Genomic DNA, 27,878 nt, shown 5'->3' on the forward strand with positions numbered 1-27,878 from the left:
ACTGCATGACTGCATTGACAATCAGGGAGGGACGGCACCACTGCTTTTGAGGGCACCATTTCCTTTTGAGAAATGGTTGGAGTTGTTGGAGTTGGACTGGACGAACAGAGTTGGGGATGGATACTTTGCTTTTTGCAAGCTTGTTGCGCATGGAGGAGCTCAAGCACACACACGCACACACCACTGTCAGGGGAGCAATTGGAGGGTCTTGCGAGCTGACCCTAGCATGAGGGAGTCCCGAGCCCACACCGCAGTGGCAGCGATACTATGTATCTTTTCTTGCTTATATTTCGTTTTGGGCAGTTTTTTTTCTTCAGGTTCGGATCTCCGGATGGGCGTGACGGAGAACAATGCGTTACTTGCAAAGGGATACCCGGCGTCTCTCCCTGATTGATATTTATTCTTGCTTATAGAGTGCGAGTTGGTTATTTTCGTTTCTGTGGCGAGGGAAAACAAAAATAAGAAACAGTACTACTTTGTCTACACACAGATAGATCGGATCCTATAGTCTCAAAGTTTCAGCGAGAAGCCTCCCGTTCCCCTCCCCTCTGGTGCCGTGTGTGAAGGAGGTGATGAGTCTTTGTGTGTTGGGCGCACAATTGTGCTGGGACGTTTGTTCCACTCACGTCATCGGACGGTCATCGGGCGAAACCTGCCGACATGGCGGGCCCTGTTCTAACGGATGTAGTCGGCCGGCGGCCGGCTTGGCTGCCGGCCGACAGACTGGTGCACAGACATGGTCTGTGCTTTATGGCTCCATCAAGGAAATGCACATGCATCCCGATCGCAAAGAGCAGGAATTTCCTTATGGTCTGACGAGGTGACTTGGACATTTGTTACTATCGGCCTCGCACCGATTTCATTTGTTTTATTGAGCTAATCAGGACAGCAACAGAGAGGGCGAGTTTGAGTGGTTGTTGTGTTGGAAAAAGTCTTGGCTGTGACGACAACGAGGGAAGGTGAAGCAGGAGGAGATATCAACGGCAGGTCGGGTTTTTTTGGGGGGTTGTTGCGCGCTCTCTCTTTTGACCCGCATCATCTTTTTATTTTATTTTTTAAACCACGACATTAACCTTGAGGCCTTTTTGAAGCCGGTCTCTCATTCCTCTTCTTTTGAGGGAAACAACCTGCCTACCTACCTATCTACATCAGACGACAGTCTCCAAGCTTTTTGCGCGCGCGAGCAATCATTTGCGGTGGTCAGGGGGCAGTCTCTCTCTACCCATCATCCGACGGTTCAAACCTTGAGCTTTGTGGGGGTGGGGGGAAAACGACCCTGTTAATTGGCTTTTCCCAACGACACGGGAATTCAGGGGATAGGAAAAAGTCAAAAAGAGGTTTACCGACGGGACGGGCCGGGACGACACAAAACGAAACGAAACGACAAGAACAACGGACGGGTGTGTGGTTTGGATTGTTTTTTGTTTTTTTTTTGTTTTGTTTTTTTTGCGTTGAAGCTACTGTGTAAAGTCACATACGGTACTCGGGCTGTCTCTCTCAGAGACACATATCAGGGACAGTACCCTGCCCTTGTAAGTTACCTTACCCGAAAAGCATATTTCCCGAAAGTCAAATTCGGGACTGACGAGAGAACAGACGAAAAAAAGAAGGAATTATGATTTCTTACAGCTTCAGGGGTCTCGAGAGAGGTGGTGGTGGTGTTGTTGTTGCTGTTGCTGGGGCGAGGTTATCGTCGACGAGTCCGTTTCTGGCAGTGAGAGGGCTGTCGAGCATTGCGGTACAGAGGAGGGTTTCGGCTGTTGTATCAGGTCAACAACCGCCACCACCGCCGCCGACAAGGCCAGCATCTTATCAACCGAGCAACCTGCTGTTTCGAACATTCACCATGTCCTCCCCCCCGCTCCGGACAAAAGAGTAACCCCCCCCTTCCGCCCCCTCCCCTTCTTTTTGATTACCCCCCTAACTAACATCTCAACAGATCCAAAATCCCCAAAATCCTTCATCCCTCCACCCTAACGAAAAAGCTCCAGTCCAAGCTGCCGGCTGCTATCGTGCCGCAAAAGGAGAATATTTATACTATCCCGAATATTCTGACGTTTTCTCGGATCATCGCAAGCCCGTTTATCGGCTATGCCATCCTACACGATCAGCACGCCCTCGCTCTGGGGCTGTTTGCCTACGCGGGTGTCAGCGATGCGCTTGACGGGTGGATCGCGAGGAGGTGGAAGTTGCAGACTGTGGTGGGGACGGTGATTGATCCGATGGCGGACAAGATGTTGATGACGGTTTTGGTTGTGGCGTTGGGGATGAAGGGGTTGTTGCCTGGTGAGCCTTCTTTTTTCTTTTCTTTTTTTTTTGGTTCTCCTTTTCTTGTTGCTTCCATTTTTAACCCGGTTTTGGTTGCCCCCCCCCCTTTTTTTTTTATGCGGTAGCCTGGTTTCAGGGACTAAAACGTGATAACATGAGCTAATAATGGAGGAAACAACAGTATGGCTAGCAGTCCTCATCCTGGGCCGGGACGTCGCCCTCGCCATCTCGGCAATTTACTACCGCTGGATCTCGCTGCCTCCTCCCAAGACGATGGCAAGATACTGGGATTTTAGCCTGCCGAGCGCGGAGGTGAGGCCGACGTTGATTAGCAAGTTCAATACGTTTTTGCAGTTGGGGCTGATGGGGTTGACGACGGTGGCTCCTGTTGTCACGGCTGTTGATTTTAGTCAGTCGTTGGCGGTTTTGCAGTAAGTTTCTTTTCCGGGAATAGGGGGTTAAATTGCTGATGATTTGGGATGATAGGTACATTGTCGCCACGACGACGGTTTGGTCGGGCGCGAGTTATGTGTTCAGCAAGGATGCGGTTAAGATTCTGACGCAGCCGGAGAGCAAAAAGGAGAAGGAGGTTGTGGTGGGGGAGGAGGAGGGGAAGAAGAAGGAACTCTGAGAGAGAAGGGTGTTGGGGGAGAAGATAAGGGTGAGGTAGTTGGGGAGGAAGGAGAGGGAGGGTTAAGTGGATGATGTGTGTGCTCTGTGTGTTTGGCGAGATGGGGCAGGGAGTTTAGGGGGTTTTCGTGAGTATTGTACATATCCCTATTGCGAGCATTAGCCTTGCTTTGCCCTTGTGAAGCATTCTTGTATATAGACCGTGAACAACATTAAAAAGTTGAATTTTCGTTTACAGTTGCTTGTATTGTTGTCATGTTATATACAAGATTCGAAAAAAAAAGAAAAAAAAACGCCGACGCCATGTTTTCTTCCCATCTAGCCCACCCATCCGAACCGATGCCTTGCTTTTAGTTCCTCAGCAACCGATATACACAATATCCTACATACACCCTTTTCTTTCCTTCCTTCCTTCAACCCTTCATCTCCCCAACCCTAACCCTCCCCTCCACAGCCCCCATATCCTCCCCTTCCTGAAGGCCGGGCAGTTCCAAATCCAGCGCCTTGCTCCCCTTCTCCCCACCCCCCCGTTGGTAATCCCCCCCACCCCGTCTCCTCACATGCCGCAACAACATCACGACCCCATTCGGCGTCACGCTCTCCACCCTCCTCGCCTGCCCTATGCTTTCCGGCCGCGTCTCGTTCAGCTTTGTCTGTTCAGCTATGCTCAACCCAGTAACGGTGGTGTAATCGAGATCGGTCGGCAGCAAAAGATGCTCATCCCTCACCGCCCTGGCCGCCTCGGCAAGCTGAAACTTGACAAACGGCTCGTACACCGCCTCGATCGCAACCCTCTCTTGGGTTTTGGGGGAGAATTCCCCTACTGCGGGGAGGGTGGGTTCCAATGCAGAGACAGAAGATGACAAAGGGGGAGGGGAGGAAGACGACGAGAGGTTGGTGGTGGTGGCGTGCTCGTAGATTTTGCGAAGCATTTGTATACCGGACACCTTGACCCCGTTGATATCGGAGTTTGTTTGTGGGAGCGGGTGGGTGGTTGTCCACTGCGGGGATGGCAAAATCGTGCTTTCGAGGAGGGAGTATAGGGCTGTAGAAGAGGACGAGGTTTCGAGGTAACTTTCCCAGCGGGAGGGGGAGATGACACCCCAGGAGTGGCCTAGGGGTGTGAGTCTTGCATCTGCATTGTCTGACCGGGTGCGGAGGCGGAATTCGCTTCGGGAGGTGAACATCCTGTATGGTTCCGACACGCCCTTGGTGACGAGGTCGTCGATCATTATGCCGATGTAGGCGTCGAACCGGGAGAGGGATACGGACGGGAGGTTGAGGGCTGTTCGGCCGGCGTTGATGCCAGCGATGACGCCCTGGCCGGCGGCTTCCTCGTAGCCGGTCGTGCCGTTGATTTGGCCGGCGAGAAAGAGGCCTGAGATGTGTTTTGTTTCGAGGGTGCGTTTTAGAGAGCGGGGGTCGACGTAGTCGTATTCGACGCCGTAGCCGGGCTGGAGCATCGTCACGTTCTCGAGGCCGCGGATGGTGCGGAGGAGGGCTTCTTGGGCGTCGGCGGGGATAGTCATGGAGAGGCCGTTGGGGTAGATGACCTCGTTGTCGAAGCCTTCGGGCTCGAGCCAGACGATGTGGGAGTCTTTGTGGCCGAAGCGGATGATTTTGGACTCGAGGGAGGGGCAGTACCGCGGCCCTTTGACCGTCTCGCGGATGTGGATGGTTCTGTCGAGGTTGGCGCGGACAATGTCGTGGGTGGAGTGGTTGGTGTAGGTGGCGTGGCATTTGAGCTGGTGGCCGTCGACGTCGACCTTGTCGTTGAGGTAGCTGAAGGGCATGGGGGGGTCGTCGCCGAGCTGTTCTTCGAGAATGTCCCAGTTGATGCTGCCCTTGGCTAGGCGTGGTGGCGTGCCTGTTTTGAGACGGCCGAGCTTGAAGCCTGCTTCGCGCAGGGATTTGCTGAGGCCAAAGGTGGCTTCCTCGCCCATTCTACCTGACGGGTAGGCTTCGAGGCCGATGTGGATTTCGCCTCCTAGGAATGTTCCTGTTGTGATAACCACCGACGTTGCCGGTAATACCTCCCCTGACTCTAGCCTCACACCAGTAATCTTGCTCCTTGCGCCCTCTGCCCTCTCTTCTTCGGTCAAACCAACGTCGGAGACAATGATATCCTCCACCTTGCCGGTGACCACCTCCAGGTCCTTGTAGTTTGTCAACTCCTCCCTCATATGTTTCTTGTACAATGCCCGGTCGATCTGCGCTCGCGGTCCCCACACTGCCGGTCCTTTCCTCCTGTTCAGCACCCGAAACTGCAAGCCAGCCTTGTCGATTATCCTCCCAGCCAACCCGTCAAGCGCGTCGATCTCTCGGAGAATTGTCCCCTTTCCGATCCCGCCGAAACTCGGGTTACAGGAGCATACTCCCAGGTTCTCGAGGCTGGGTGTGACGAGGGCGGTGCGGGCTCCTGCTCGGGCTGCGGCTGCGCTGGCCTCGGCGCCTGCGTGGCCGCCACCAACGACGATGACATCGAATGGTCTGTTGGTGTATTTATGTTAGTATCTGTCTAGATACACAGGCGCGCGCGCAAACTGACCTGGCGGCAACATCCCCCACTGTCGCAAAGGCCCTCCTTAGCTGCACCGAGCGGCCAACTGGTGTTCGGCCGAGGCCCCGCGGAAGCCAGAGCTTCGTCATCATCTTGAAGGGTGCGCCCAGCCTTGGCGATTAGCTACCGTAAAGAACAAAAGAATGGAAGACGGGGGGGCGGCGTCACGATATTCGGCGCAAAGGTGGGCGGTTTAGGAATTGAATCTCTGGAAAAATAACTGATAAGGAGTGCCGGGATGCGATAAGCGCTCGGGCCACCTCGATGTTTGCGCCCAATGATTTTCACCTCGACAGTGACAAACGTCTCTGCTTTGCTCGGGAATAAAATCACTGTTGCAAGCGAGCCTATTATACATGCAGGTCGAATGCGTGTTCATCGTAGTTTCAATTGAATCTGACAAAAAGAAAAAAAATACGGTATCACAATTGGTTGGTAGTTATACAAGGCCACATCCAGCCCACCTGCCTGTCTCTGACAGGCATGGCTTTTCAACCAGCCAGAATGTACACACAGCGAAGAGATATTTGAGACCCCAGTCTACCTTGCGCAGATCGCATCCATCCATTCCACAACGCATCATATCATCACATAGAGCCCGCTCATCCATATCATAGTTTTCCAGACTGTGCCTTACTGCGCTTACTCCTCAGCCGGGGCATCGCGGTTGGCGGGGCGGCGAAGAACCTCGAGGGCGCCTATGTTTGACAAACCGGCATTAGTTTTTGCAGAAGAGGCGAGAAAAGAACGATAGACGTACGCTGCACAACACCCAAAGTTCTGACGGGCTTGCCCTCGGCATCCTCGTACGTGTCGATAGACGCCTGGCCCTCGACCAAGACCATGGTCCCCTTCTCGAGAGACAGGTAGAAATCACGGGCGTTGGTGCTGGTGGGGAAGACGGTGATGTTGAACCAGCTGGTCTTCTTGTTCTCGCCAGACCCGCTGTTGGAGGCTACGGCATAGCGGAGGTACTCTTTGCCGTTGTTGCTGGCGCGGAGGTCGGGGGTGTCGGCGAGGTTGCCGACGATGGTGATTTTGGCATAGGGGCGCTGGGGGGTGGAGGAGAAGGCACGGGCAGCAGCCACCTGGGGGCGGGCGGTAGCGCGGGAGACGGAGCGGAGGAAGGCAGACATGTTGGGCTGTGGCTGGTGACTGGTTTGATATGAAGATGGCGGGGATGATCTGGATGGAATGCAGTTTTTGGTTTCAGAGTGATATCAACGCTATCGATATCGTGTTGTGGGTTCTTCACTCAAACCCCTGTCCAGGTCCAAGGTCGCGTCAAACGGCGTCGCGTGGGGGACCGTGCGTCGAAGCTGTGGAGCTGAGCTGCCGAACTCCCAGGTGCTCCGTGGGTTCCAGGGTTAGCCCGAGCGGTGTCATACCCCTGACTCCTTCCTTTTTGGGATTCATCTTCCTCCTCTGCTCACTCTTACTATCTCTCTCACTCTTCTCTCACTTGCGGAGCATCATGCGACCGACTTGCTCTGCTGAGTATAAAGTCTTCTTATTCAGTCGATTCTCAATAAAACCCACACCTGATCTTTCACACAATAAGCAAAAACGGGGCTGACCAATTCATAGGCACCACCACCTCGGCGATACTCCGTGCTGGAGAGACATCATCAGCAAACAACATCATGGCCAATTGATGATTCTTGATGATGAGTCGCATGTTCCCTGCCAATTGATCAGAAGTAAATTTAGATGCCGGGAACCACAGCTTCATGTCATGGAACTAGGTCCAGGAGCTGGCCCGCCGGTCTTTGTTGATGCCAGGCCGAGACCCCTTTTCAGCTCCTGAAAGCTGCCCACTTTTGGGTCTGAATAGACTCTGAATAGATCAATAGACACAACATGGCGGTCTCAAGCTCCCACTTTGCAACTTCACCACCACTTTTATCACAATAAGGAGCTCGGTTCGCGAATAAGCCAATAAGATGGCCAACACACCGAATAACTGAATAGCCCATAGCACGCACATAACCGTCCTGCCGGTTGCACCACATGGCAGCCGATCTTGTTCCTTTACTCTTTTCTTTATCCAGATCTACTACTCTCACAGCTTGATTGAGATCTTGACCTCTACTCTTACCTCTTCGTCATCATCGCCAAGATCGCTTTGCGGAATACCATCACCAACAACCTCACCAGACCTGGAACCTCCCTCGCGAGTACCGGCAGCACAAGTTGGAACATGGCATCCTCAACACCAGAGGAACTCGCCACGCCAGGCTTCAACAAATGGTCTCTCTATGGCTTCACAACAACCCCGGAAGAGAGGATCGGCCCCGACGAGCCCTACACCTACCCATCCCTCCAAGTGAACCTCTTCTTCCGCGTCTTCCTCGGCCTAGTCTCCCTCTTCATCACCTGGGTCCCAGCCCGTCTCCTCTTCCGCAGCGGCGAGTTCGCCGGCACCGTCCTCTGCGTCATCACCATGATCCTCAGCTTCCTCGCCGTCGTCAATGCCCTCATCTGGCGAGACGACAACGTGGAGGAGTGGTTTGCTGGCTACGGGTGGTGTGACATTCAGACATACCTCAAGTTTGCTCTCGACACGGCCTTCAACATCTGTCTCTTTGAGATCATGCGGGGATTGGCGAGCAAGGTGGCTATAAACAGAGCTACTGCCTTGACGTCCAAGGAGAGGAGACGCAACAGGATTATTTCGGCGGCGGTCATCTTTACGGTGCCGGCGATGCAGATGATTCTCACCTACTTCGTCGCGGTGGGCCGGTATAATGTATCGACACTGGTCGGGTGTGGGGTTTACTACTTTCCGAACTGGGTCTTCTTGGTGTTTTTCATTTTGCCTACGCCGATATTCTCTATTGGGGCGGCCATCATGGCTTGTAGGTTTTCTTCCCCTTCTGCCCCTTTGTACACATCCTAACAAACATCACAGGCCTCACCTTTTACCGCTACCGCCTCATCATGCGCGCGTCCAACAAACTGATGCAATCCCGCGACAGCGTCGCCGCCGCGCGCCAATCCCGCGTCCGCAAGAAGCTTTACTTTCTGACCCTCACCGTCATCGTCGTCGTCCTCCCGCTCATCCTCATCTTTTTCGTTAGAAACCTAAAGGTGGGGAGCCCATGGGACTTGTCTTATGACTTTGCCTCCTTCCACTATGGTCCCGACCCCTTCAACCAGTGGTTTGTCTCGTTCACCACATCAGAGTACATGAACTTTCAACAGCTGAGCATCAGCTTCATCCCCGAAGTCACGGGCATCCTGCTATTCATCCCCTTTGGCACCACCCCCGAGGCCCTCAACTCTTACCGCCGGGGCCTTCTCTTCCTTGGGTTGGGGTACATCTTCCCTAAGCTACGAGAAGAGATCCCGTTGTACCCCAGCCCCTCCTCTTCAAGGGGCAATTCGACCAGCAACTCAAGAGCATCATGGTGGTCCTCCTTCCTCCGCCCCATCCGCGAAAACGCATCCTCTTTCATCGCCTCCCGCCGCCGGTCGACGACCACGACGGGTATGTCCAACAACAGTTCAAGAAAGGGATCTATCCTCCCCACCGCGGAGCACCATAGCAATTCCACCTCTTCCCGGTCAACCTCTTTGCTCGTCAAGGAAAAAAGCACCAGCAACAACAACCCCTGGCCAGATCTAACAGCAGAGGAAATCGATCATTACAACAACCCGCACTTTCCTTCTTCTTCTTCCACTTCCACCTGCCCCCCAACGGGACGGAATCCTTTTCTGATGGCAACCGCCATACCACTCAACGCCACGCCCCTCCCATCTCGACTTTCTACTGTCCTCCCAAAGAAAAAGACCACCACTAGTCCCATTGAAGAGGGAAAGGTGGTTGACGTTGGGAGCGAGGATGGAGCGGAGCCCTGGGACGTGGGGCATCAGGCTTCCAATGTTGAGTTTGATACACAGGTCTGGGTTGGGAATCCTAGGTCGGGGAGTCAATTGCCTTTGCCGAGTCCGGCGAGGTTTCAGCCTGTTGTGACGACGATTACTGCTGGTAGTGGGGATGGGGATCTTGAGGCTGGAGAGCATCAGCAGCAGAGGAGGGGGGTGGTGAGGGTTGAGACGAGGATTGCGCATACCCTGGAGCCGAGAGAGGAGGGAGAAGAACAGGTCGTGACGGTTACGACGCCGACACATGCGAGTTAGGTGCTTGTTGTGGAGAGGTCGTTGGTTGTTGTTAGTGGGTTGTGGGGGGGAGGGAGGAGGAGGAGTTGGGCTGGGGGGGAGGGGTATTGGGGTGTTTAGGGGGGGGGGATATCAGGGGTGGGTAGATAATGGGCCGCTATATAGCTATTATTGTTTCCTTGAGTCTTTTATTGTGTTTCCCTTTTTTTGTTTTTTTGTTGTTTCATTTTCATGGTGAAGAGGGGTCCGTTTACACAAGGCTGACCAGAATAGTGCGGCATAGCATTTCATTACATATTTCTCCTTCTGCCAGCACGCCGAGGGCTGGTTTTATGTGTCTATAGACAGATAATGTATCATAACACCAAGCTAACCTTGTCGACTTTGCACCGCTGTCAACTATGCTATTTACACTCCAATATCTTGCTGGATTACAGGTGTGAGATATTGTACATTTACTGAAACAACAGGAAACACCTCTTCATGACCACATTGGATCACTTCCCAAGAAGGGCAATTATACTTGGCCAATGGACTTGATCCTTTCCCAAGTCAAACCTGGAGAAAGAAAGCACACACGCGATATAAAGCAACTTCAGGATCGCATCCTATCTTTCAACACCTCTAAAGCGAAATACCCATCCATGTCCATAAACTGGTTCTTAGTTTGAAGCTGCATGGTAGCCTGATTTTGAGAGCCGTGCTGCTGCTTTTAGACAACACACTGAACACTTGAGTGGGTTTGCCAGGTTGTTTGAAGCAATAAACCACGTAATCATGCCAAATTTTGAGAACTGCTAGAGGTAAGATTTACACAATAGGGCTGGCTTGTAGTTCAGGGCATATTAGGGGCCTTTTCCCATCAGTTTGCATGCCTCGAGCTAACAAAGATGTCGGCAAACGAGGCACTTGACCTAAGTATGCCTCGGCCAGTGACTGAGGTTCGGGGTGGTGTTCTGAGGCCAGAGCACTCGGAGGGCTGAGACGTGCTATGCAGTGGTGAAGTCTTGGTCTTGGTGTTACTGGCTTATTGGCGGCGTGACTCACTGCTGGTTCAGGGGGCCTTGTTTCTAAGTTTGGCTTGCCGAGTGAGCAGTCTCTACATGGAAGGCCAGTTCACCTGAAATTGATGAAATATAAAGTTACGATAGTTCTTTGACTTTTGAAGTAAACAGACACAGAAACCAGCGACAAGTGGATTATCCAACTCATTCTTGCTTCACACCGAGAATAGCACTCACAACCCTAACCCGACAACTGCAAACTGTTTGTGCGTGTGGTAACCCCACATTTTCACCTCTCGCTCCTCATCATCCAAAACTCACATTCATCTCTCATCCCAACTTATACAAAGTGAGCCTCCCGCATTTTGTTCTATTTCTCCCAACCAGACTGAATGCTCAAACACCTCAGTCCATCCCTCAAGACCGCAACAAGACTCACCCAACTAACCACCACCCTAACCAGCTCACTCAACCCTTACTTTCACTTCTCACCACGCTCATTCACCCTCACAACCACCCCTCAAAATGGACGACAAAGCAGACCTCATCGCCGACCAACTCTCCCAAACCACCCCCTCATCCCGTGGCGACGGTAAACGCGGCAGCAGCCGAGGAAGAGGAGGTCGTCCCGGAGGAAGAGCAGTAGACCTCTCCCGCGCCCTCTCCCGCCTCCTCCGGCACCAAGCCTCCAACGCCGGCATCGACCTCGACAAAGAAGGCTACGCCCCCCTAGATAAAGTCGTACGTTCCCCCCCCCCTTTCCCCCTCCCCTCCCCAACCAACTAACCCCCCTCCCCTCTAGCTCTCCTGGGGCCCCCTCAAATCCCTCAAACCAACCTTTCCCGAAATCCTCTCCGCAGTCAAAGACTCGGACAAGCAACGCTTCGCCCTCAAACCCCTCCACTCCTCAACCTCAACATCCACCGACCCAACAGACTGGCTCATCCGCGCCAACCAAGGGCATTCCATCAAGCTCGACTCGGACGCCCTCCTCAAACCCCTATCCCTCACCCCAGACCTCTCAAAAGGCCAACTCCCCATCCCGCCCACCGTCGTCCACGGCACCTTCTTCGCCTTTTGGCCCCTCATCAAATCAACCGGCGGCCTCAAGAAAATGGGGAGGAACCACGTCCACTTCAGCACTGGACTCCCCGACGACGACGAGGGCGTCATTTCTGGGATGAGGAAGGATGCAGAGTTGTTAATCTACATTGACGTGCCAAAAGCAATGAAAGAAGGCAACCTAAAATTCTGGATGAGCGAGAACGGGGTTGTCCTCACAGAGGGAGAGGGTGAGGAGGGGGTAGTGAGCTCAAAGTACTTTAAGGAGGTTGTCGGGCGGGATGGGGCGTTGGTGGGCGTTATCTGGAGGGATGGAGAGCCCATGGATGGGGGTGATTTACCTCCAGGGTTGAAGATCAGGCAGCCTCATGGCAAGGGGGCTGGGAGGGGAGGGAAACGGGGTGGGAGAGGAAGGGGAGGAGGACAGTAAAGATAATGTCATACGTCAAGGCTTTTTGGTCGAGGTAAAATATTTTAAAAAAAAAAATATAAAAAAAAACATTTTACATCCAAAACAACAAAGAAAAACACCCCGAAAAATGCTTGCTATTCAAAGCCGACGACTCTGCGGTCGTCGTATGAGTGATATACATGTATGTGTGTGTGCGTGTGTTTTTCTGAGCAATGCTAAGCTTACAACCCAACCAACTACTTCATCGGAGGAAATAAACTGGTATTATATACCCATTATCCATCCATCTCCATCCACCACCTCCTCCCCCTTCCCCCCCCCCTCCCCAAAAAGGTTTCAGCCAAAAAGTAAACTTTTCCTTCTTCAAAAACTCCAACAAAACCCTCGCTTTGCTCGCTTGCGTGCGCACACCAAAAAACACAACAACACCAACCAAAAAAAAAAGGGGGGTTCTGTCCAACTTTCCCCCCCGCCAGCTTTCAAAACCTACAACTCCCCAGCATACCAATACAGATTCATATACAAGTCCAAAACAAAAAAAAATCCAAAAATCCAAAATCCAAAAAAAAAAAAGAATCAAATCATCTCGTCGATACTCCTCACAATAGGCGTCTCCCCCAACGTCGGCGGACTCCTGGGATCCTCATTTTGCATCGGCCTCCCAAAAGGAAAAAACGGATCCCGTGGAAACATCGTCTCCCTCGGCGAAAAAAGCCCCAGTGCCTCGTCGGCGGGGGTAGGAGGAGCTTGAACCACCTCCGCAAACTGCGCCGCTGCCACGGCAAGAGCCTGATGAAGAGGGTTATTCGTCATCACCTCGGCCCTAGGCGAGAGGGTTGGGTCGCTAGCATTCGGTGGAAAGCCTCGCATGGCAAGAATATTGTCCCTGGGCGGAACAGGCGGCGGCACAACAGGAGCGATATTCAGAGGCGCGAAGCCAAACGTGCCCATAGACCTCTTCTTCTCGAGGGTTTTCGGTGCTGGCGACAGCTTCAACGGTGCGAGGCTGATTTGTGATGACTTCTTTTCCAGCTTCTTGGGCGGCGGGGTGAGATTGATCGGTGCAAGAGTAGCTTCCGACTTCTTCCTGTCCACCGTCTTGGGAGGCGGCGCAAATGTCATCGGGGCGAGCTTGAAATTGTTTTCAGACTTTTTCTTCTCCGGCTGTGACGGCGGCGGAGCAAAGGTCATCGGCGCAAATCCAAAGGTGCCGTCTGAGGCCCCAAATCTATGCGCGCCAAAGCCTGGTGAAGCTGGCGGCCTGGCAAAGGGGTCTGGTGGTGGGAATCCTGGAGACATGGGAGGTCTCGAAAGATCGAGCGGTGCCAAGTTTTGCGATGCTGGAGGCTTTGAGATGGTAAGAGATGCAAAGCTGGGAGGCGCAAAGCCGGGGGATTTTGGCGGCTCGGCAAATGAGCCAAAGCCGGGTGATGGCGGTGGTCTTGACAGAGAGAACGACCCAAAACCTGGTGATGGTGGTGGCTTGCTCAAGGTAAAGGAACCGCCAAAGCCAGGAGAGGGTGGCTCTCTGGAGATAGTAGGAGGCACAAACCCTGGAGATGGCGGTGGTCTCGCGAATGAGCTGTCCGAAGAAGCAAACCCGGAATCCGGCTGCGAAGGGACGAGGAACGAATCGATATTAAAACGGCCAAACTTTCCAGGATCCGACTCGTCCTCTTTTTCGGTCCAGGAAAAGCTGGAAGGCGCGGATGATGGGCCAGGCGAAATGGGTTCACCTCTGTTTGGCGTTGAGTTGCCCCTTGCCCTGCTGGGGCTTCGTTCAGGGCTTCCAGATCTCGAGGCTGGGTCTTCGCTTGGTAGTGGTGCGGTGAGAGGCTCCTTGGGTGGTGCCTCGATGTGATCTGCGGATAACGTCGCCCTGTGCATTGGGCTCCTCCCGGATCGCGACTTCAAGCCAGCACTCGGGACAGCCAATCTCTTCCTCGACGAGACTTCTTTCTGGAAATCTTGCAAGCAGTACATCAGCCTCATATTGGGGCTGATCCACCTGCTCTTCGCCTGGGCCGCGTAGTAAGCATCGTTGACGGTCAGGTCGGGATTTTGATACAGCCCGTAGGCAATGATCAAGCTGGCAGATCTGCTGGCACCCTGCTGGCAGTGGACCAAAACCTTCTTGCCGTCTTTTGTCCGCCTTTCGATTGTTTCGCAGAGCCCCATGAGATCCTTGCCAATATCGGTGTTGTGATCCCAGGGAATGTGAATATACTCTGGCTCCTTGAAAGACTGGGCCTTGGGGGTCGTAGGCGTGTCAGCCGAGCTTCCCTCTGGGAAATACTCAAAGGCGGTCGCAAAGCTCGAGTTTGTTACCGCCGTATCTGGCTCCACGGGAGACATTGTTTGGCCATCCGAAGCCGCAGAGTCCTTTCTGCTAGCGTAAGGCTTGAACGGGTTCATAACCTCACGAGCGACATTGATCACCACGTCAAAGCGAGACGCTTCCTCGGCAGTGGGCTCGAGGTACAAATACACATTGTCGCTATAGATGGCGATTGGGCCGTCGGGGTATCCGGGCGTTTTCTGATCCTCGTTATTTTCGACCTCGTGGAATGGCTCAAACTCATAAGCGGCGCGGTTGGCGATTTGTGTTCGTATTGGTGAATCTTCTTCCTGGATGGTCGATCCTAAGCCAGGTGCCACGGCAGGCTTGGGTGGTCGCAGGAAAGAAGACAATCCTGTCTCATTTCTCTCCAGCACTGTTGGAATAGTCATGCCTCCTGCGGGACCAAATGTGGCCGACTTCAAGCCTGAGAGCATATGTGGCGACGAAGTGGAATGCTTCAGAGCGCGGCGCTGCAGAATGGGACCAACCGAAACTGATGGTGAGCTAGGAACTTCGAGTGTTGTGCGCGCAATGAGATCCGAGGTGCTGGTCTTGAGGCTGAGCTGACTTGGCTTCCGCTTCGTGGTAGGAATTTTGGGTTTGATGAAAGAGGGAGAAGATGGTTCAGACACTTCGGTCGAAGATAGTGATGGTGGCTGGATCGAAAGCCCCTTCATGTTTTTTGGCCGCCGGGGAACTGGCGATGTCATCGGCCGCTCCAAGGTTCGGCCAGAGGTGTTGATGGTGAGGTTGGCCAATCCATGGAGACCACCGAAAGAGGCAGGCGCAAAAGGCCGAAGAGGAACAAGATTAATCGGAGAATCAGGGGAGGATGATGGTGAGGGGTCAGAAAGATCCGAAGAGTCTGTGCAAGACACGGTGGTGGTTGGCGAAGACTCTGCAGATTCGGCGGTGGATGTGCTGTCGTGGTGCTTGTGAATGGAATCTGAAGACAAGACGCCGGGCCGCAGGGCCGGCTCCGAGTCTCGTGGCAGTTTTGTATCCTCCATGACCAGCTTGGGGTCAACAACTGTGACGGTATTTGAGGCGTCCACAATTCCGTTTTCCACGTCCAAAACAGTCATAAATGAGGGTATTTGGTCCTCATACAGCCTGCGAGGCGCGGCTGAAGGCATATTCGGCAGTGTTTGGAGAGGCGAAAAGTGCGTCGCCGTGATGTTCCTCCGTTTTTTGCTCCGGTCCGGTCACAAGTTGGCCACCCGGTCTCTTGACCTCCCCGCCGTCTGATAGTCGCCGAGAGGCGAAAAATAGAAAGCCGAGGTCTTTCACCACCGGTGTTGAAATTATGGAACTAGTGTGTGTGTGTGTATGTCGAATTGAGTCGGCACACTGGTTGAATCGAAGGTCGACTACAAGACTAGGTTTCGGACCAAAGGGACAGCGCTGCTGAATCCGATCCACACTTGGCGAGTGTTGAGTGAAGAGAATTTAATTAGTGTGTCGCAGGAAGAAAAGAGAAGCAAAAGAGCAAAGAAATCCGTGAAATTGACAAGGGCGCACGATGTTGTCGGTGTTGTCTGAGGCGGGCGCGTAGACTCGTGGTGGAGGCTGGGGTGATGGTCTCGCTAAATGGTTGCGCGGAGAGACGGCGGCGCAGCCAGAGCAGGAGGAGACGAGACGAGACGGCGGATTCAGGATCAGAAAAGATGAGAAGGAGAAAGGCGTCAATACATGGTCCTGTCTTCACACAATGTCGAGAGTCGACGGGAGCAGACAGGAAGAGAAGATCGGAACCCGGGCTGAAGGGATTGACGGGTGAGAACAGCGGGGCCTAGGTTGCCTTTGTCTGGGAGGGAACAAGAAGAACCGAGTCTCGGGATCCCGCTCGAGTGCCGTCCGACAGCTTCCTTCGTCTGGGGTTTGAAATTTGAAAAGTGAAGGGAAGGGAATGGTTTGGCAAGAAAGGGAGAAAAAAGGCGTCTCGATGGGAGGATGGGAGAGAGGAGACCCGCGCTGTGGCAGTGGCAGCAACGCACAGAAAGCGCTGAATGGGGGGGGGCAGGACAACTAGGCTTGGGCAGGCAGAACACCCCTGGACACCAGCATTCCTCCATCTGCACCAGAACAGAACGCTGAGGAGCCCTCTGCGTGGGGAGCACTGGCCCTGTGGCCGCGAACAGGGGGTGTTCAGCCAATCAGAGAGCGTCCTCCAACACCGGCGGCTAGCGGCCTTTGCGACTTGCTTGCTTTCAAACAATCCATGCTATTAATAGACAGTGCGACCGTGGATGCAAAAATTGGACGGCACTCCTGATTGGCTGGCTGATCCTTGCTGCACTGTCCGACCACGATTTGATTCCCCTCGATTTTCCCCCAGAGATGTGCCTCGACCTCTGCGCTTCGGCTGCGCTTGATCCTTTCCACCTTCTGCTTCTGTCAGAATGACTCTCCTATTATTATGAGAAGCTATCGCCTCGCCGAGGTTGTTTTCTTCCTCCCACATGTATGTTCCGTCTACACAGCGCTTATATTGCTTATATATCGAGTTACAATATGGTAGGTAATTAAGGAACATAAATGAAGGACTGTTGGCGCCAGTTGCCGACGTCCCCCACACCATTAGCCGCTCTTTCTTCAACTTTCGCAGTTCGGCCCATGACTCCGGTTCGCAGAGCCGTCATCTGATGAAGCTGCTGGATATCGAGCAGCTCAAAGTCCGGCCGAGACAAGATTCTCGGTTGCATCAGTCAGTCCACCGAGTGCAAGAACACAAAAGGAAGTGTGCTGAACCGCTTTATATACAGTTTCCAGGCCTTTGATGACCGGTCTGTCTGAATTATGTTCAACTTTCCGCGTCGAACAGTCTCGCCCTGCCGTCTTGTTGTTTTCTTCTTCTTCTTATTATTATTATTATTACCTGTGATCATGAATTTTATTCTCATGTTGAAGACGTCAACCTGTTCCTGTGGAGACGGACAGGCTCTCGGTGGGATCTGAAACAAGCCAAATTGAAGAGGTGGAGCGTGTGGAATTGCCCTGTGCGCTATTAAATAATTTCACATGCCGAGTGTGGCATCAAAACGCCAAGAGCTGAACACTGCAGAGCCTCAAGACTTCTCGGACACAAGAACGCCAACAGCTGAGTGACGTGCTCTCGTTGAGACCGGCCTGGACCTTCTTCAGTCCATTTTGGACGGTCCAGATTGTGACTGCTGACAGTTTGACAGCCTAGTTTCAACAACAATCCGCCGCCAGCCTGCCAGACTCCGTGCGGAGTTAGCGATAGATTGAACCTCACGTGCCCATGGTTCAGGCCTTGAAGTCAATACCCAGTGCTGGGTCAATGACGCATAACCTGGCGGGAACACCACGTGCTTACGATCCGTCGTTGCTTCTATTGCGGAACGTGTCTGGCGCACCAAACTCGGCTTCCCGGCTGGTAATACCTCTCTTGATAGCAGTAAAACGAACACTCCTCCGTCTCAACTTTGCTGCGCTCCTGTGTCAAACGGCGCCCATTTCTTGCTTCAGCACGCAAGGGGAGCATGATACATTCCCAATATGGGTCCATTTTGCTCCTTTTCAACAATACTAGACGATAAATACGGGGCTTTGTTTTCCAGACAGGTCAAGTTTCAAACAGCCTCCAGGGTTTCTGTTTTTTCTCTCCTCGTCTGGAGTAGCAAAATAAAAAAAGCTTCGAGCTCGCCAACGTAGACGAGGTAGTACTCGGTCGGGTATCCGTTCCAGCAAGTTACCAGGTTCCTGGCGATTGCGAGCCTGTTCGTCATACTTTTGATGCCCCCAAACATTCCACAAATCTGCTTCAAGTTTGGGCCGGCATTTGTACCCCTCGACCCACACGTCTGAAACAATGTCGTCCAAACGAACGAACCACCACAAGGGTGACATGGCGTCGCAAGGACAAGCTGGATTGAGCGTGCTCGCTTCCGGTCTGATTGCTCGACGGACCTCGGAAAACCGTGACGTGACCCCTTCCGGGTCGGCCTGGAATCGGGCCTCCCCCGCCATGCGAGAGATGGGTCCGGAAAGACGGCCGTGTGGGGTCCGAAAAGCTTGGTCTCGGCACCGGAGCGGCCATGACTTGAGGCCAAACTCCAGAATTCGCGGAAGCGCCCGCCGTCACGCTGACGGTCGGTAACGCCTTGTCCTCGCTGTCATTCCATTAATGACATTTCCAGCTACCCAAGTAAATATCTCAAGCTCGCCGTCAGTTCCGTTCTGACTCGACCTCCTATGCACCCCCTGCATCATGCTTCCGACTACGGATATGTGGACTCGACCAAGCTGCCAAAAGACAGCTTGACGTCTGCAACGTTGGAACATAACTGCAAAAACTGTCAGCTAGGATCGGCGAGTTTGCTCGGTTCTCGTGATGGCAAGAAAAAGCAATCATCACACATGCACCAGAGAGGCTCAACTGCATGCTCCGTATGCATTTTGTAATGAGAATGGTGTTGAGAAAAGGATCTGATTCGTCAGCTGTGCATCTCTGTCCCAAGACCTGTTGGACCAACCCCCCGTGGATGAACACGGTGCCCCCTTTTTCATCCCCTTCCTCCCGTTCATGGAGAGATGGATCACAGGTGCAACGCCTCAACACAACATGCCCGTTCGTGGCAATACAATAGTGAAGAGTGAGAGAAGGAGTTTGTGTTCGCCTACACCCAGGTCCGCATCCGTCGAGCCCAACCCCGTTAAATGCATTCCAAGCGGGGAAAGGGCGTGCTGGACCTCCTGCAAGTCAGAATGGCGCCACCAAGCACACAAAGCTCCGTACTTGAGCCCAATTTCAAGACCCCGTTAACAATCCGTCGGTCCGGTGGTGTAGTGGTTATCACATCGTTCTTATAGTTGAGCTTCAGCAACTCATCATATGCGAGGGTCCCGGGTTCAACCCCCGGTCGGACCAACCCTTTTGCCTCCTTTTTCGAAGTGCCATTCGACTAGAGGTCGCCTGCCAATTTTATCATTGTATCCGATCCAATTTTTCCATGACGGATGTTTGGTTGTCTGGGCCCTCCCGACAAAAGAAATCGAGGGTAGAAAGGCCCGTCATCGGGCACCAATCTTTTCGCGTCCGAGTTTGCGCAAAAAGATTCTTGACATCTGGGGCACCCCTGAATTTTTGTGTACCACAGAAAAAGAACTGTTCTATGCTACACAACTTGAAAACCTACCCTACACCGACTACCAGCTTCTCTTTTGCCATATGTCCCCATCATGGCATGCCCCAGACGCACGCTCAAACCTCTTCTGCACCACGTGAGAAGACGGCTCAGGTCGAAACCATGAGAACAACTGGGCGGGGCGCTGCAACCGAAAAGCGTTGTTTTTCCAGCTGCCGACTTGCAGTTAGGTTGAGTTGAGTCAGCATTGGTTGGGTCATCGGGTCGTTCGTTGTCTTTCATCGAACAAGTAGAAGGGCATCGAGAGTGATGGGTTGGTTCGAATAAGCATGCTCCGCTCAAAATGCCGTCACCGGCGGATAGGAATCTCCTGCGTAGAATGGCTTTCCCCTGGTTTGCGGAGACTTTCTAGGTGCAAGTCATCTTCTAGTTCATCAGGGGGGAGCGTGGGGAGCCACAACCATGGCCACGGTAAAATTAGACAACAAAGAGGGGGGGCAAGAACACCTAGAAAAAGGGGCCCCTATCAAAACACACACCTGGCAGACGACACTACGAAAACAGAGGATAGAGATCCCGTTGTAACATTTTCCCCATTCCCTAATGCGGCCTGGGAGAGGTCCTTCAGCAAGTGTTTCCCTCTCGCCAGCATCCCCCTCTTCATGCCTGCCCCCTACCATGATGTCGCATCTTCATGCACCCCATCCCCCAAGCATGGACAAGCGTGGCCGTAATTCTAGCTTGTCTGTTTTTGAATGTCTGTGGAGCCACCAAAGGGCAGCGGTCGCTCTTTTGGCTCCATTTCTGTGATTTTATGCCGGGGCTCATTGGTCCAGGTCAGGGTTCGAACGTTCATCGCGGCGGCACCCATTCCATCCCATCCGATAACCCCCCCCCCGCCCTCCTCATCGACCCTCTCCCTGCGGTGCGCGCGCGACCATCACATCACCAGACTTTGATTATTTTCTCCCTCTTTTTCGTTTTGGGCATCGATCGTTCTTTCTCCTGCTACACAACGTCTTAAACACCGGCTCCGTCACCGCTCTCTCGAAAGGAACATACCGACCGACATATAGCTGGATTAATGCTTTAATATCGAATTTTTCACTTACCATCACATCGTCGCGACTGGCCTGCCCGTTTTTCCCGGAAGCCCCCCTGACCCATATCAACGACGCGTGAAATCAAAGTGTGGTCGCTTAAATGTATTACTGAGAAAAGACGTTAGGGCCTGGATAACAAACGACGCCTCAGCGACAAACTCAACAAATGCACCCGAGTCTCGGGCGAGAAGACATAAAGTGCGTGTCCGAGACCTGAGACCTCACAAAAAGAAAAAAGGAGGGGTTGAGGTCTGGGAAGAATCTGACCAGTCTTGTCTGTCACTCTCGTTGGATGTTGGGCAGCAGCAGCGTTGACTGGCCAGGGACTTCCCGAAAATGACATCGGCCACTTCAGGATTCGCTCCTGAGGCGGGCCGTGGGCCCATCCCCACCACAACCACGAACACGGGCGGCATGGCTACAGTGTACAACACAGCAACTGGGACAGAAAGCAACACTGGCAGTGATGCCAGAGACAACGTCTTGCACGCCCATAGGCAGAGCCACAACTCGTCCAAGCTGCCGGCCTTTCGATTCGCCGACCTGAAAAGGGATCCCATCGTGCTGCCCTCGCTAATCCACAATAACAACTTGAACCATGCGGACACGGATGAGAATGATAGGGACGACAACAGCAACCCCCCTGGCGAAAATCAGCACAACCACCCGGACCTGAACGCGAGCGCACCACCCCAGCAAGCCCAAGCCCACCAAACCCACCAAACCCACCAAACCCGCAGTATCCCTGGTTTGTTGTCGCGCGAGAACCTCCACCAAATCTCCAGCGCCCACAATCTCTCTTCCGACAAGCCCGTCGTCGCATTTGAAACACCACTGCCAGATGCGCAAAATTCAAGCTCCAACTCGACACCACAACACCAGCACCGGCACCAGCACCAGCACCAGCCCGCCCTTACCAAGACTCGATCGCTAAAGTTTCAATTCGTGCCATCCGCTGCCACTGCAACTGCGACTGCGACTGCGACCACCATTGCGCTCGCTAACAACAACACTACTACCACCACCTCGACCATCACCACCACCACCACCACCGCTGCGCCTGCGCCTGCGCCTGCGATTGTGACCTTCACTGCCAATTCCACCGACCCATCCGCCGCCGGCACCAAGCGCCCAGCGTCGTTTTCCGACACCCCCAGACCGGTCGCCAGCCTGTATGCGAACAAGGCATCGCAGCTGTCCTACATCGCGACACCTGTCACCAAACGGCGATTGACTGCCTCCGCTGCCGTGCAGGAAACACCCTCCTCTGTGCCCCGCCCGTCTCCGAGTCTCACGCGTCTGCGGCCGACCGAGTCTGGCGACAGTAACCAAACCGCCGTGCCCGAGAGCACTACCAAGGAGTGGGCGCAAGGTCAGCGGGACTTGTTGCTGCCCAAAGAAGGCGACGACCCAGAGGAGCCCGAAAGGAAGAAGCCGCGCCCTCCCTCGTCTTACAAACCACCGGCTTCCACCGCCGGCAGCACTGCCAGTGGACGCGCCGCCGTCCCTCCACTCCGAGGTTACCGGTCTTCGATATTCAGAAAGAGTGTGGTGATCGACATGCGCGATCGTCGGGTGGCCGAAACCGCATACGGCCAGGAATCCAACTCGAACCAGCGCGACAAGACTCTTCGTGCCCTTGAGGGCCGCACAGATGACCAATTTTCCCGTCTATCACCACAAGAAACCGGCGACATGACGACCACAACAGACAATGACAACACGGCTGATCTCTTTCTAAGAATCGCCAGCGAGACATCCACACGAAAAGTGCCAGAGTTCAAGGGGAAGGTGGAGGACCCAAGTGCGGTGCCTGTAAGTGGCTTGCGATTAATTGACTTTATATAAGGCCATCGGCGGATTCTCCCCGACGCTTGTATCTCGGAGGTCGCGTGGGTAAACACAGCTAAGGCAAACGGGCTAACCGTGTTATCAGTCCCGCATCACCCGCATTTCGCACCGCAGGCCGCTCTCTACTGCCATCGCAACCTTCCAGGCCAATTCCCCACCCCAGCTTGCTCGTCGTCTTTCCGACCAGCGTGAAACGACTAGATCCCGCCAGCGGGCAGAGAGCAACACAGCACAGCAAATGACGAGGGAACTGGCCTACCGGACGAGCCCTCGAGATAAACTCAACCCTATAATGACCTCCTCCACCACCACCACCACCATCACCGCTACCGAAGACCCTTCCCCTCGCACCGTGTCGATTCGCACACCACTGAAGCCCTCGGCCATCACCACCCCGAGATCGATTCAGTTCCAGGACACTCTCTCGGAAAGCGCTTCGGCCTACCAGCGACGAAGGCAATCGCTTACTGCTAACAACGAGAACCAACCGTCCAGCGCTCGGGCGCCCCAGTATAGGAGCTCCAACCTCGCCCAGTCGCGAATATATCACTCGTCTCCCTTGGTGCCGAAACCCATGATTCCCTCCAAGGATGACCCCATTCCGAGCACCGAAACCAACCAGGGCGTCGAGGGCAACGAGTCCTCCTCGTCGACGGCCGCCCCATCTACAGTGTGGGACGAGCTGGACGACCTGAAATCACGAATTAACCGGCTCGAACTCACAGGCAAAATGCCCTCGAGCTCTGGTGCTGCCATGTCCAGGAGTTCTGACGAAAACCGCCCCCCGACTGCCACGACGAATGCCACCACCATGTCAGCATCCCCCAAGCGCGGCTCCGGTGCTAGCGCCTCGCAGCCAAACGTCAACAGCAGCTTTACCAGTAACACATCATCGAACCGGGGTGAGACTCAGCCCTTGCTGATCTCTGCTCTCAACAAGACAAAGGGTCTCGTGGGGTCCGAGGCGTTCAGTGCGATGGAATCTGCCGCCAACGATGTTTTGGCTCTCACGACAATGCTCGGTACTTCAGGCCAACCGGGGCCTATTTCTAGCGGTGCCAGTGCCATCGGATATGGCAGCAACAATGGTAGCGTTACTGACAGACAATTACGACGGAAAGCAGATGGCATCTGCAGGAGCTTGACAGAGCTCTATATTGCTCTTGCTGACGAGCTTTCTCAGAAGCAAAGCACCGGATCCTCCAATAAGCGGGAAAGGGAGGAGGATGGGCCGGCGAGCCCGACGTCAGCGAGGAGACCGGTGGTCCTAAACACCGTTGCTGCTGCGGCTTCCAGGAGGCAAAGTGCCGCGGCGGATGCCGTCACACCACTCCCACCGAAGAGCCCGAGGGCACCGACAAGCCTGGAGGTCAAGAGGCAAAGCATTCTTGCCGCTGCTTCTGCTCCATCAGCACCCTCTGCTGCTAGCCAGAGGTACGCTGCTGTACCTGGCACGCCTGTGGACTCTGCCGGTGCGGGGAGGAAGTCATCCCTTCTCCTCGGCAGGGCAAGAAGAGCAGGGACGGAAGAGCCGGAGGATTCCGGCCGGCGATCATCGCTTCACCTAAGAACCCGCAGGGCAACAACTGAAGAACCGGAGGATCAGCCCCAACAACAGCAGCAGCAACAACAACAACAACAACAATCAACCCCTGTCCCGAGAACGGAGGCGGGAAGAAAAACATCACTGTTGCTGAGAACAAGGAAAACAATGAACGATGTCGATGATTTGGACGGCGATTCCAGTAGATACCGCACCCCCTCCCGCGCGGTGACAGAAGTGAACTCGTCGTTTCGCTCGTCGGGAGCCGTCACAGCCTCGGCTCCTAGGGAAAGCGCGAGGTCGCCGCCTGATCTGCTTGATTTGCCTAGTGCATCGTCGTCTGCGCTCCCGAGAAGGAGGTTGGTCCCTTCGAGTCTGAACGCGAGGTTGATTGTTCCTGCGGTGAGCAGCGGCTCCGGGCCGACGACGCCGATTCCGAGACGGTATCTGGAGCGGGGGACGCCGATGAGGGAGAGCAGCAGCGTGGCGAATGGGGATGCGGCGGATAGGATCATTATTGAGGAGGGGAGGAGGGGGGAGCAGAGGCAGTTTTTGCAGCTTTCGTCGGGGGTGGGTTGGGGAGAAGTAATAGTTTGAATAGTAGGAGGAGGGAGGGGAGTGGGATTCCGATGGTGAGGGAGTCGAGGGTTGAGTTGATGCAGGGGAGGGAGAGGGAGTATAGATAAGGGAAAGGGGGTTCTTGTTGGATTGTGGATGATGACGGTTTATGACCTTGTTTCTGGGTTTTCACGGCTTGGAGTCTTTTTTTAATTTTTTTTTTGACCGGACAATGATAATTACGGAGAGTGTTGTTGTTGAATGGGAAAAGGGGAGGGGGGCGTTTGTTTGCTTTGTAGGGGGGAGTTGTTTCAAAAGGAAGGGAGGGGAAATGCATTCCGTGAAAGAGGGTGGAAAAGCAGTTTTTTTTTTCTTTTTTTTCTACTGTGAGCCCTGTTTTTGTTCGGGCGGCGGCATGGATTGCATTATGCATGATTTATACACATTTTTATTTTGGGGTTGAGGGGGATGAATGAAGTTGGATGAAGATGGGTTTTCTTGTCATGACAGGATTTCATGATGAAGAATCGGGAGGAGGTGGAAGTTTGCGGTTTTTATTTTATTTTATGTTGAAAGAGGGCCGGGGGAGGGGGCGATGAAGATGATTCCAGCGGGAAGGAGGGGGGGTTTCTTCTTTGAAGTGTAGGTGTTGGATCAGCATATCTCACCGCAGTCTTCTTTAAAGGACGGTTCTTACCCTGTGAGGTTTTTCATGATGGGGTGGGGGTTTTCAGGTTTTTTCTTCTTTCGGATTGAGAAGAGGTTGTCATGACTCTCCTATCCAGTGTTGTTGTTATTATTTTTTGGTTGTTTCTTTCTGGGTAACAAGGATAGGAAATCCAACCCATTCACGGGGGCTAGGGGGGATTATATCCGGATAATTGGAAGGTTGGTTGGGATAAGCGGTTGGTGCGTTTGTTTTTTTGTCTTTTACAAGGAGATGAAACACATCATCGAACATTGGGGGGAGTGTTGATGGGAGGGAGAAAAATGGAATAAGGAATCACCTAGGAACTGGAATATGGGTTATGGATTAAGGGCAAATGGGATTAAGGAATTAAGGGAAGGGGGGGCAATAATGGGATGGGAAATATGTTTTTGACTAGCGTTGGTTTTTGCGTTCTTGAGGAGGTTTTTTTTTTTTTTTTGGGGTGTGTTGTATATATCTTATGTGAGGAAGAAGAATATAACCTATCAGTGGTATGGATATCTATTGGTGAGGCGTGAAATCAACTAACTGTAAATCGACTTCACTGTCAGTATCAAGATAGGCCGAGCAGTCTTGGTCGGAAAGATCAAGTTTTGCTCAGAGTCTAAACGCTGTTTGTGTCAAGCATTTAAGCCCTCTTTGGAACTTTGACTTGTGTTTTACTCCTTTGATTTTTTTCCTTGACCATTGCCGTCCTCATCACCACCTGGAACTTCCCATCGCGAATTCTCACAACGGCCACTGACGACAACAATACCAAGAGGAGCACCCTAGGCGATCTTCTCTCGTTTTTTGAGATAATACTGCGAGATCTCGGCGAGAAAGATCCCCCTCACGGGCAGAGACGGACGAACACGAGCAATCAAAGGAAAAGGAAGCAGAATGCGAAGAGGAGAGAACGTGGATGGTTTGCAGCCGCTGTCATGTGGCGTTTGAGAAACTGCTCCTGTGATATCTGCCGACCTAAGCAGACGTCTGCCGCCTCTTCTGGGTCAAGTTCGGGGTGGTGGGTGAGTCAATTCTGGCGGTACTTGACCACATCTGAGGAGCGTCCGAAGGCGAGGGCGGTTTGCCGGTGGTATCATCCTGGTATGTTTGTATCATTTTCTGTGAATGTCCAAGGCAGGTAAGGTAGGTGTTGACAGCATCGGATCCTGAGGAGGATTGACCACGATTGGTGACCTTATCAAGGACAATCTGGCCCCCGGGTATGGAGCTTTAGGATGGAGCATGTTCACGAGGAGGATCTGCAGCCTGTCGTCTGGAGCTGCTGCTGGCGATGGAGGCGCGGGTGGTGGCTTGGGGACACTGGTTGGGGGGTTGTTTTTGGGCCGGGGTACTTTCATGGATGTATGTGCTCTGGGGGGGAGCACACTGTGGAGAAAAACTCCCAATGTGCTATCGTTTTTGCTTTGCGTATCCGGGCATTCTACACGAGTTTGGAGCGTGGCGTCGGGCTGGCGTGGGTCAGAGTAAGATTTGGTGAAGTCGTGACTTGGGCTGGACATCAATATCGATATAATGCTTACCAATTGCCCGTGGTCACCAGTTTCTCCCAAGGTTCCATCAATGCCGGAGCTGAGGGGTTGAGAGGAGGTTGCTTCAGAAATTCTTTGACCATCCACATTTTGTTTCCGAGCTGAGACGTCGAGAGTGTGTTACTCTGGGCTTTAACAGTCCAACATGAACTCCAACGACTCGACAAGGGACAGCGACTGTCCAACAGATAGTGATGGCCCTATCTTCGGCCCTTTTGTAGGGTCCATATGGGTATCAGGACCCTACCTATCCCACGACATTCTTGCACCGCCAAATAGAAGAACAACCCAACAGGAAGGAGGAGGAACGAACTGAGAATACCGAGGAAGGGGAGGAGCAGCCAACTGGCGAGCAGCAATACCCGGAGTGGACGTGGTTCAAGTGTGGCCTCTGTTGGAAAGATACTATACTTCTTTCAAGGTCAGGCATACCCCAATGCTGATTTCCTGGAGTATCACCTCCGAGGCCGATCACGTAGGTCTTCTATCTTCTATTTTGAAGTGCACTCACCTAGTTACTAAATTGGTCCCAGAAAAACGCGGGTCGCTGTGGTATATTTGTTATAGATCAACAGATTCGGTGGCTCACGCTCCCTTTTTTTTTTTTTTTTTTTTTAATCTTCCGCTTCGACTTCCAAGTCATGGAAAGGCGTTGCAGTTACGAGAATGGGGGGACTTTTGCACTGGCAAAGATTTCAGAATGTTCTTGATAGCAGAATCCCAAAAACCATCCATTGTTGGAACCTCCCCTTCAAAACAATTTCACTAACCCAATCCTATTCTTTTCTCCCTCCCATCAACCCCCAGACACCATCCCCAACCTAAGCACCCAACTCGCCAGCATGGCCGTTAGAGCCCCCAAGCGGCAAGTCCCCCATCCTGTTTCATGAGGCCTTTCTCTTCAATAACGCTGATAGTTAAGGCTCAGCTGAAAGCATGTCGTATATACTGGAGTAGATATTGACAAGTTAGAAACTCCGTGGCGTTCTTGAGCTGAGCCATGCCCGCCGATGAGCACATTTGCGCCCCAAACTATCCTCGCTTGACCAATGATCTCCTCTTCTCT

The 27,878-nt window shown here is 53.2% G+C and overlaps 7 protein-coding genes and 1 non-coding gene across 8 annotated transcripts; 5 read left to right on the top strand and 3 right to left on the bottom strand.

Moving 5' to 3' along the window:
• The first annotated feature begins 796 nt into the window (after positions 1-796).
• On the top strand, positions 797-3,135 carry QC762_709040 (uncharacterized protein). Its single transcript, XM_062893747.1, is given in 5 exon segments — positions 797-1,435; positions 1,450-1,875; positions 1,940-2,286; positions 2,450-2,699; positions 2,755-3,135. The coding sequence occupies 4 exon segments, from the start codon at positions 1,616-1,618 to the stop codon at positions 2,897-2,899; spliced, it is 1,002 nt and encodes a 333-aa protein (XP_062739589.1). The 5' UTR covers positions 797-1,435; positions 1,450-1,615; the 3' UTR covers positions 2,900-3,135.
• A 43-nt stretch (positions 3,136-3,178) lies between these two features.
• MTO1 (Mitochondrial Translation Optimization) lies at positions 3,179-5,550 on the bottom strand (the record flags this gene model as incomplete). Its single annotated transcript, XM_062893748.1, has 2 exons — positions 3,179-5,388; positions 5,447-5,550. 2 exons carry the CDS (start codon positions 5,548-5,550, stop codon positions 3,312-3,314), a joined length of 2,181 nt encoding a protein of 726 aa, XP_062739590.1. The 3' UTR covers positions 3,179-3,311.
• Positions 5,551-6,100: 550 nt separating this feature from the next.
• Positions 6,101-6,860, bottom strand: RIM1 (ssDNA-binding protein, mitochondrial; the record flags this gene model as incomplete). The annotated part of the gene is made up of 2 exons (XM_062893749.1): positions 6,219-6,860; positions 6,101-6,156 (listed from the first exon to the last, which is right to left on the bottom strand). The coding sequence occupies exons 1-2, from the start codon at positions 6,592-6,594 to the stop codon at positions 6,101-6,103; spliced, it is 432 nt and encodes a 143-aa protein (XP_062739591.1). The 5' UTR covers positions 6,595-6,860.
• Positions 6,861-7,658: 798 nt separating this feature from the next.
• On the top strand, positions 7,659-9,601 carry STE3 (a-factor receptor; the record flags this gene model as incomplete). The annotated part of the gene is made up of 2 exons (XM_062893750.1): positions 7,659-8,316; positions 8,370-9,601. 2 exons carry the CDS (start codon positions 7,659-7,661, stop codon positions 9,599-9,601), a joined length of 1,890 nt encoding a protein of 629 aa, XP_062739592.1.
• A 1,110-nt stretch (positions 9,602-10,711) lies between these two features.
• On the top strand, positions 10,712-12,110 carry TPT1 (tRNA 2'-phosphotransferase). The gene is made up of 2 exons (XM_062893751.1): positions 10,712-11,325; positions 11,387-12,110. The coding sequence occupies exons 1-2, from the start codon at positions 11,110-11,112 to the stop codon at positions 12,074-12,076; spliced, it is 906 nt and encodes a 301-aa protein (XP_062739593.1). The 5' UTR covers positions 10,712-11,109; the 3' UTR covers positions 12,077-12,110.
• Positions 12,111-12,634: 524 nt separating this feature from the next.
• CPP1 (tyrosine/serine/threonine protein phosphatase) lies at positions 12,635-15,535 on the bottom strand (the record flags this gene model as incomplete). The annotated part of the gene is made up of 1 exon (XM_062893752.1): positions 12,635-15,535. The coding sequence occupies one exon, from the start codon at positions 15,533-15,535 to the stop codon at positions 12,635-12,637; it is 2,901 nt and encodes a 966-aa protein (XP_062739594.1).
• A 3,662-nt stretch (positions 15,536-19,197) lies between these two features.
• QC762_0111880 lies at positions 19,198-19,293 on the top strand. The gene has a single exon. It is a non-coding gene; the product is annotated as a tRNA-Ile (tRNA).
• An 838-nt stretch (positions 19,294-20,131) lies between these two features.
• On the top strand, positions 20,132-24,604 carry QC762_709100 (uncharacterized protein; the record flags this gene model as incomplete). The annotated part of the gene is made up of 2 exons (XM_062893753.1): positions 20,132-22,428; positions 22,550-24,604. Exons 1-2 carry the CDS (start codon positions 20,950-20,952, stop codon positions 24,602-24,604), a joined length of 3,534 nt encoding a protein of 1,177 aa, XP_062739595.1. The 5' UTR covers positions 20,132-20,949.
• Positions 24,605-27,878: the final 3,274 nt, after the last annotated feature.

This window comes from Podospora pseudocomata, chromosome 7, assembly GCF_035222375.1.
Source record: "Podospora pseudocomata strain CBS 415.72m chromosome 7, whole genome shotgun sequence".
NCBI lineage: Eukaryota > Fungi > Ascomycota > Sordariomycetes > Sordariales > Podosporaceae > Podospora > Podospora pseudocomata.

Bases quoted from the DNA above. Each gene is read 5' to 3' on its own strand.
- QC762_709040 (XM_062893747.1), top strand. From the start codon at position 1,616: ATGATTTCTTACAGCTTCAGGGGTCTCGAGAGAGGTGGTGGTGGTGTT. The intron at 1,876-1,939 runs GTAACCCCCCCC...ACATCTCAACAG, and splicing joins CCCCCGCTCCGGACAAAAGA to ATCCAAAATCCCCAAAATCC. The intron at 2,287-2,449 runs GTGAGCCTTCTT...AGGAAACAACAG, and splicing joins GATGAAGGGGTTGTTGCCTG to TATGGCTAGCAGTCCTCATC.
- TPT1 (XM_062893751.1), top strand. From the start codon at position 11,110: ATGGACGACAAAGCAGACCTCATCGCCGACCAACTCTCCCAAACCACC. The intron at 11,326-11,386 runs GTACGTTCCCCC...CCTCCCCTCTAG, and splicing joins ACGCCCCCCTAGATAAAGTC to CTCTCCTGGGGCCCCCTCAA.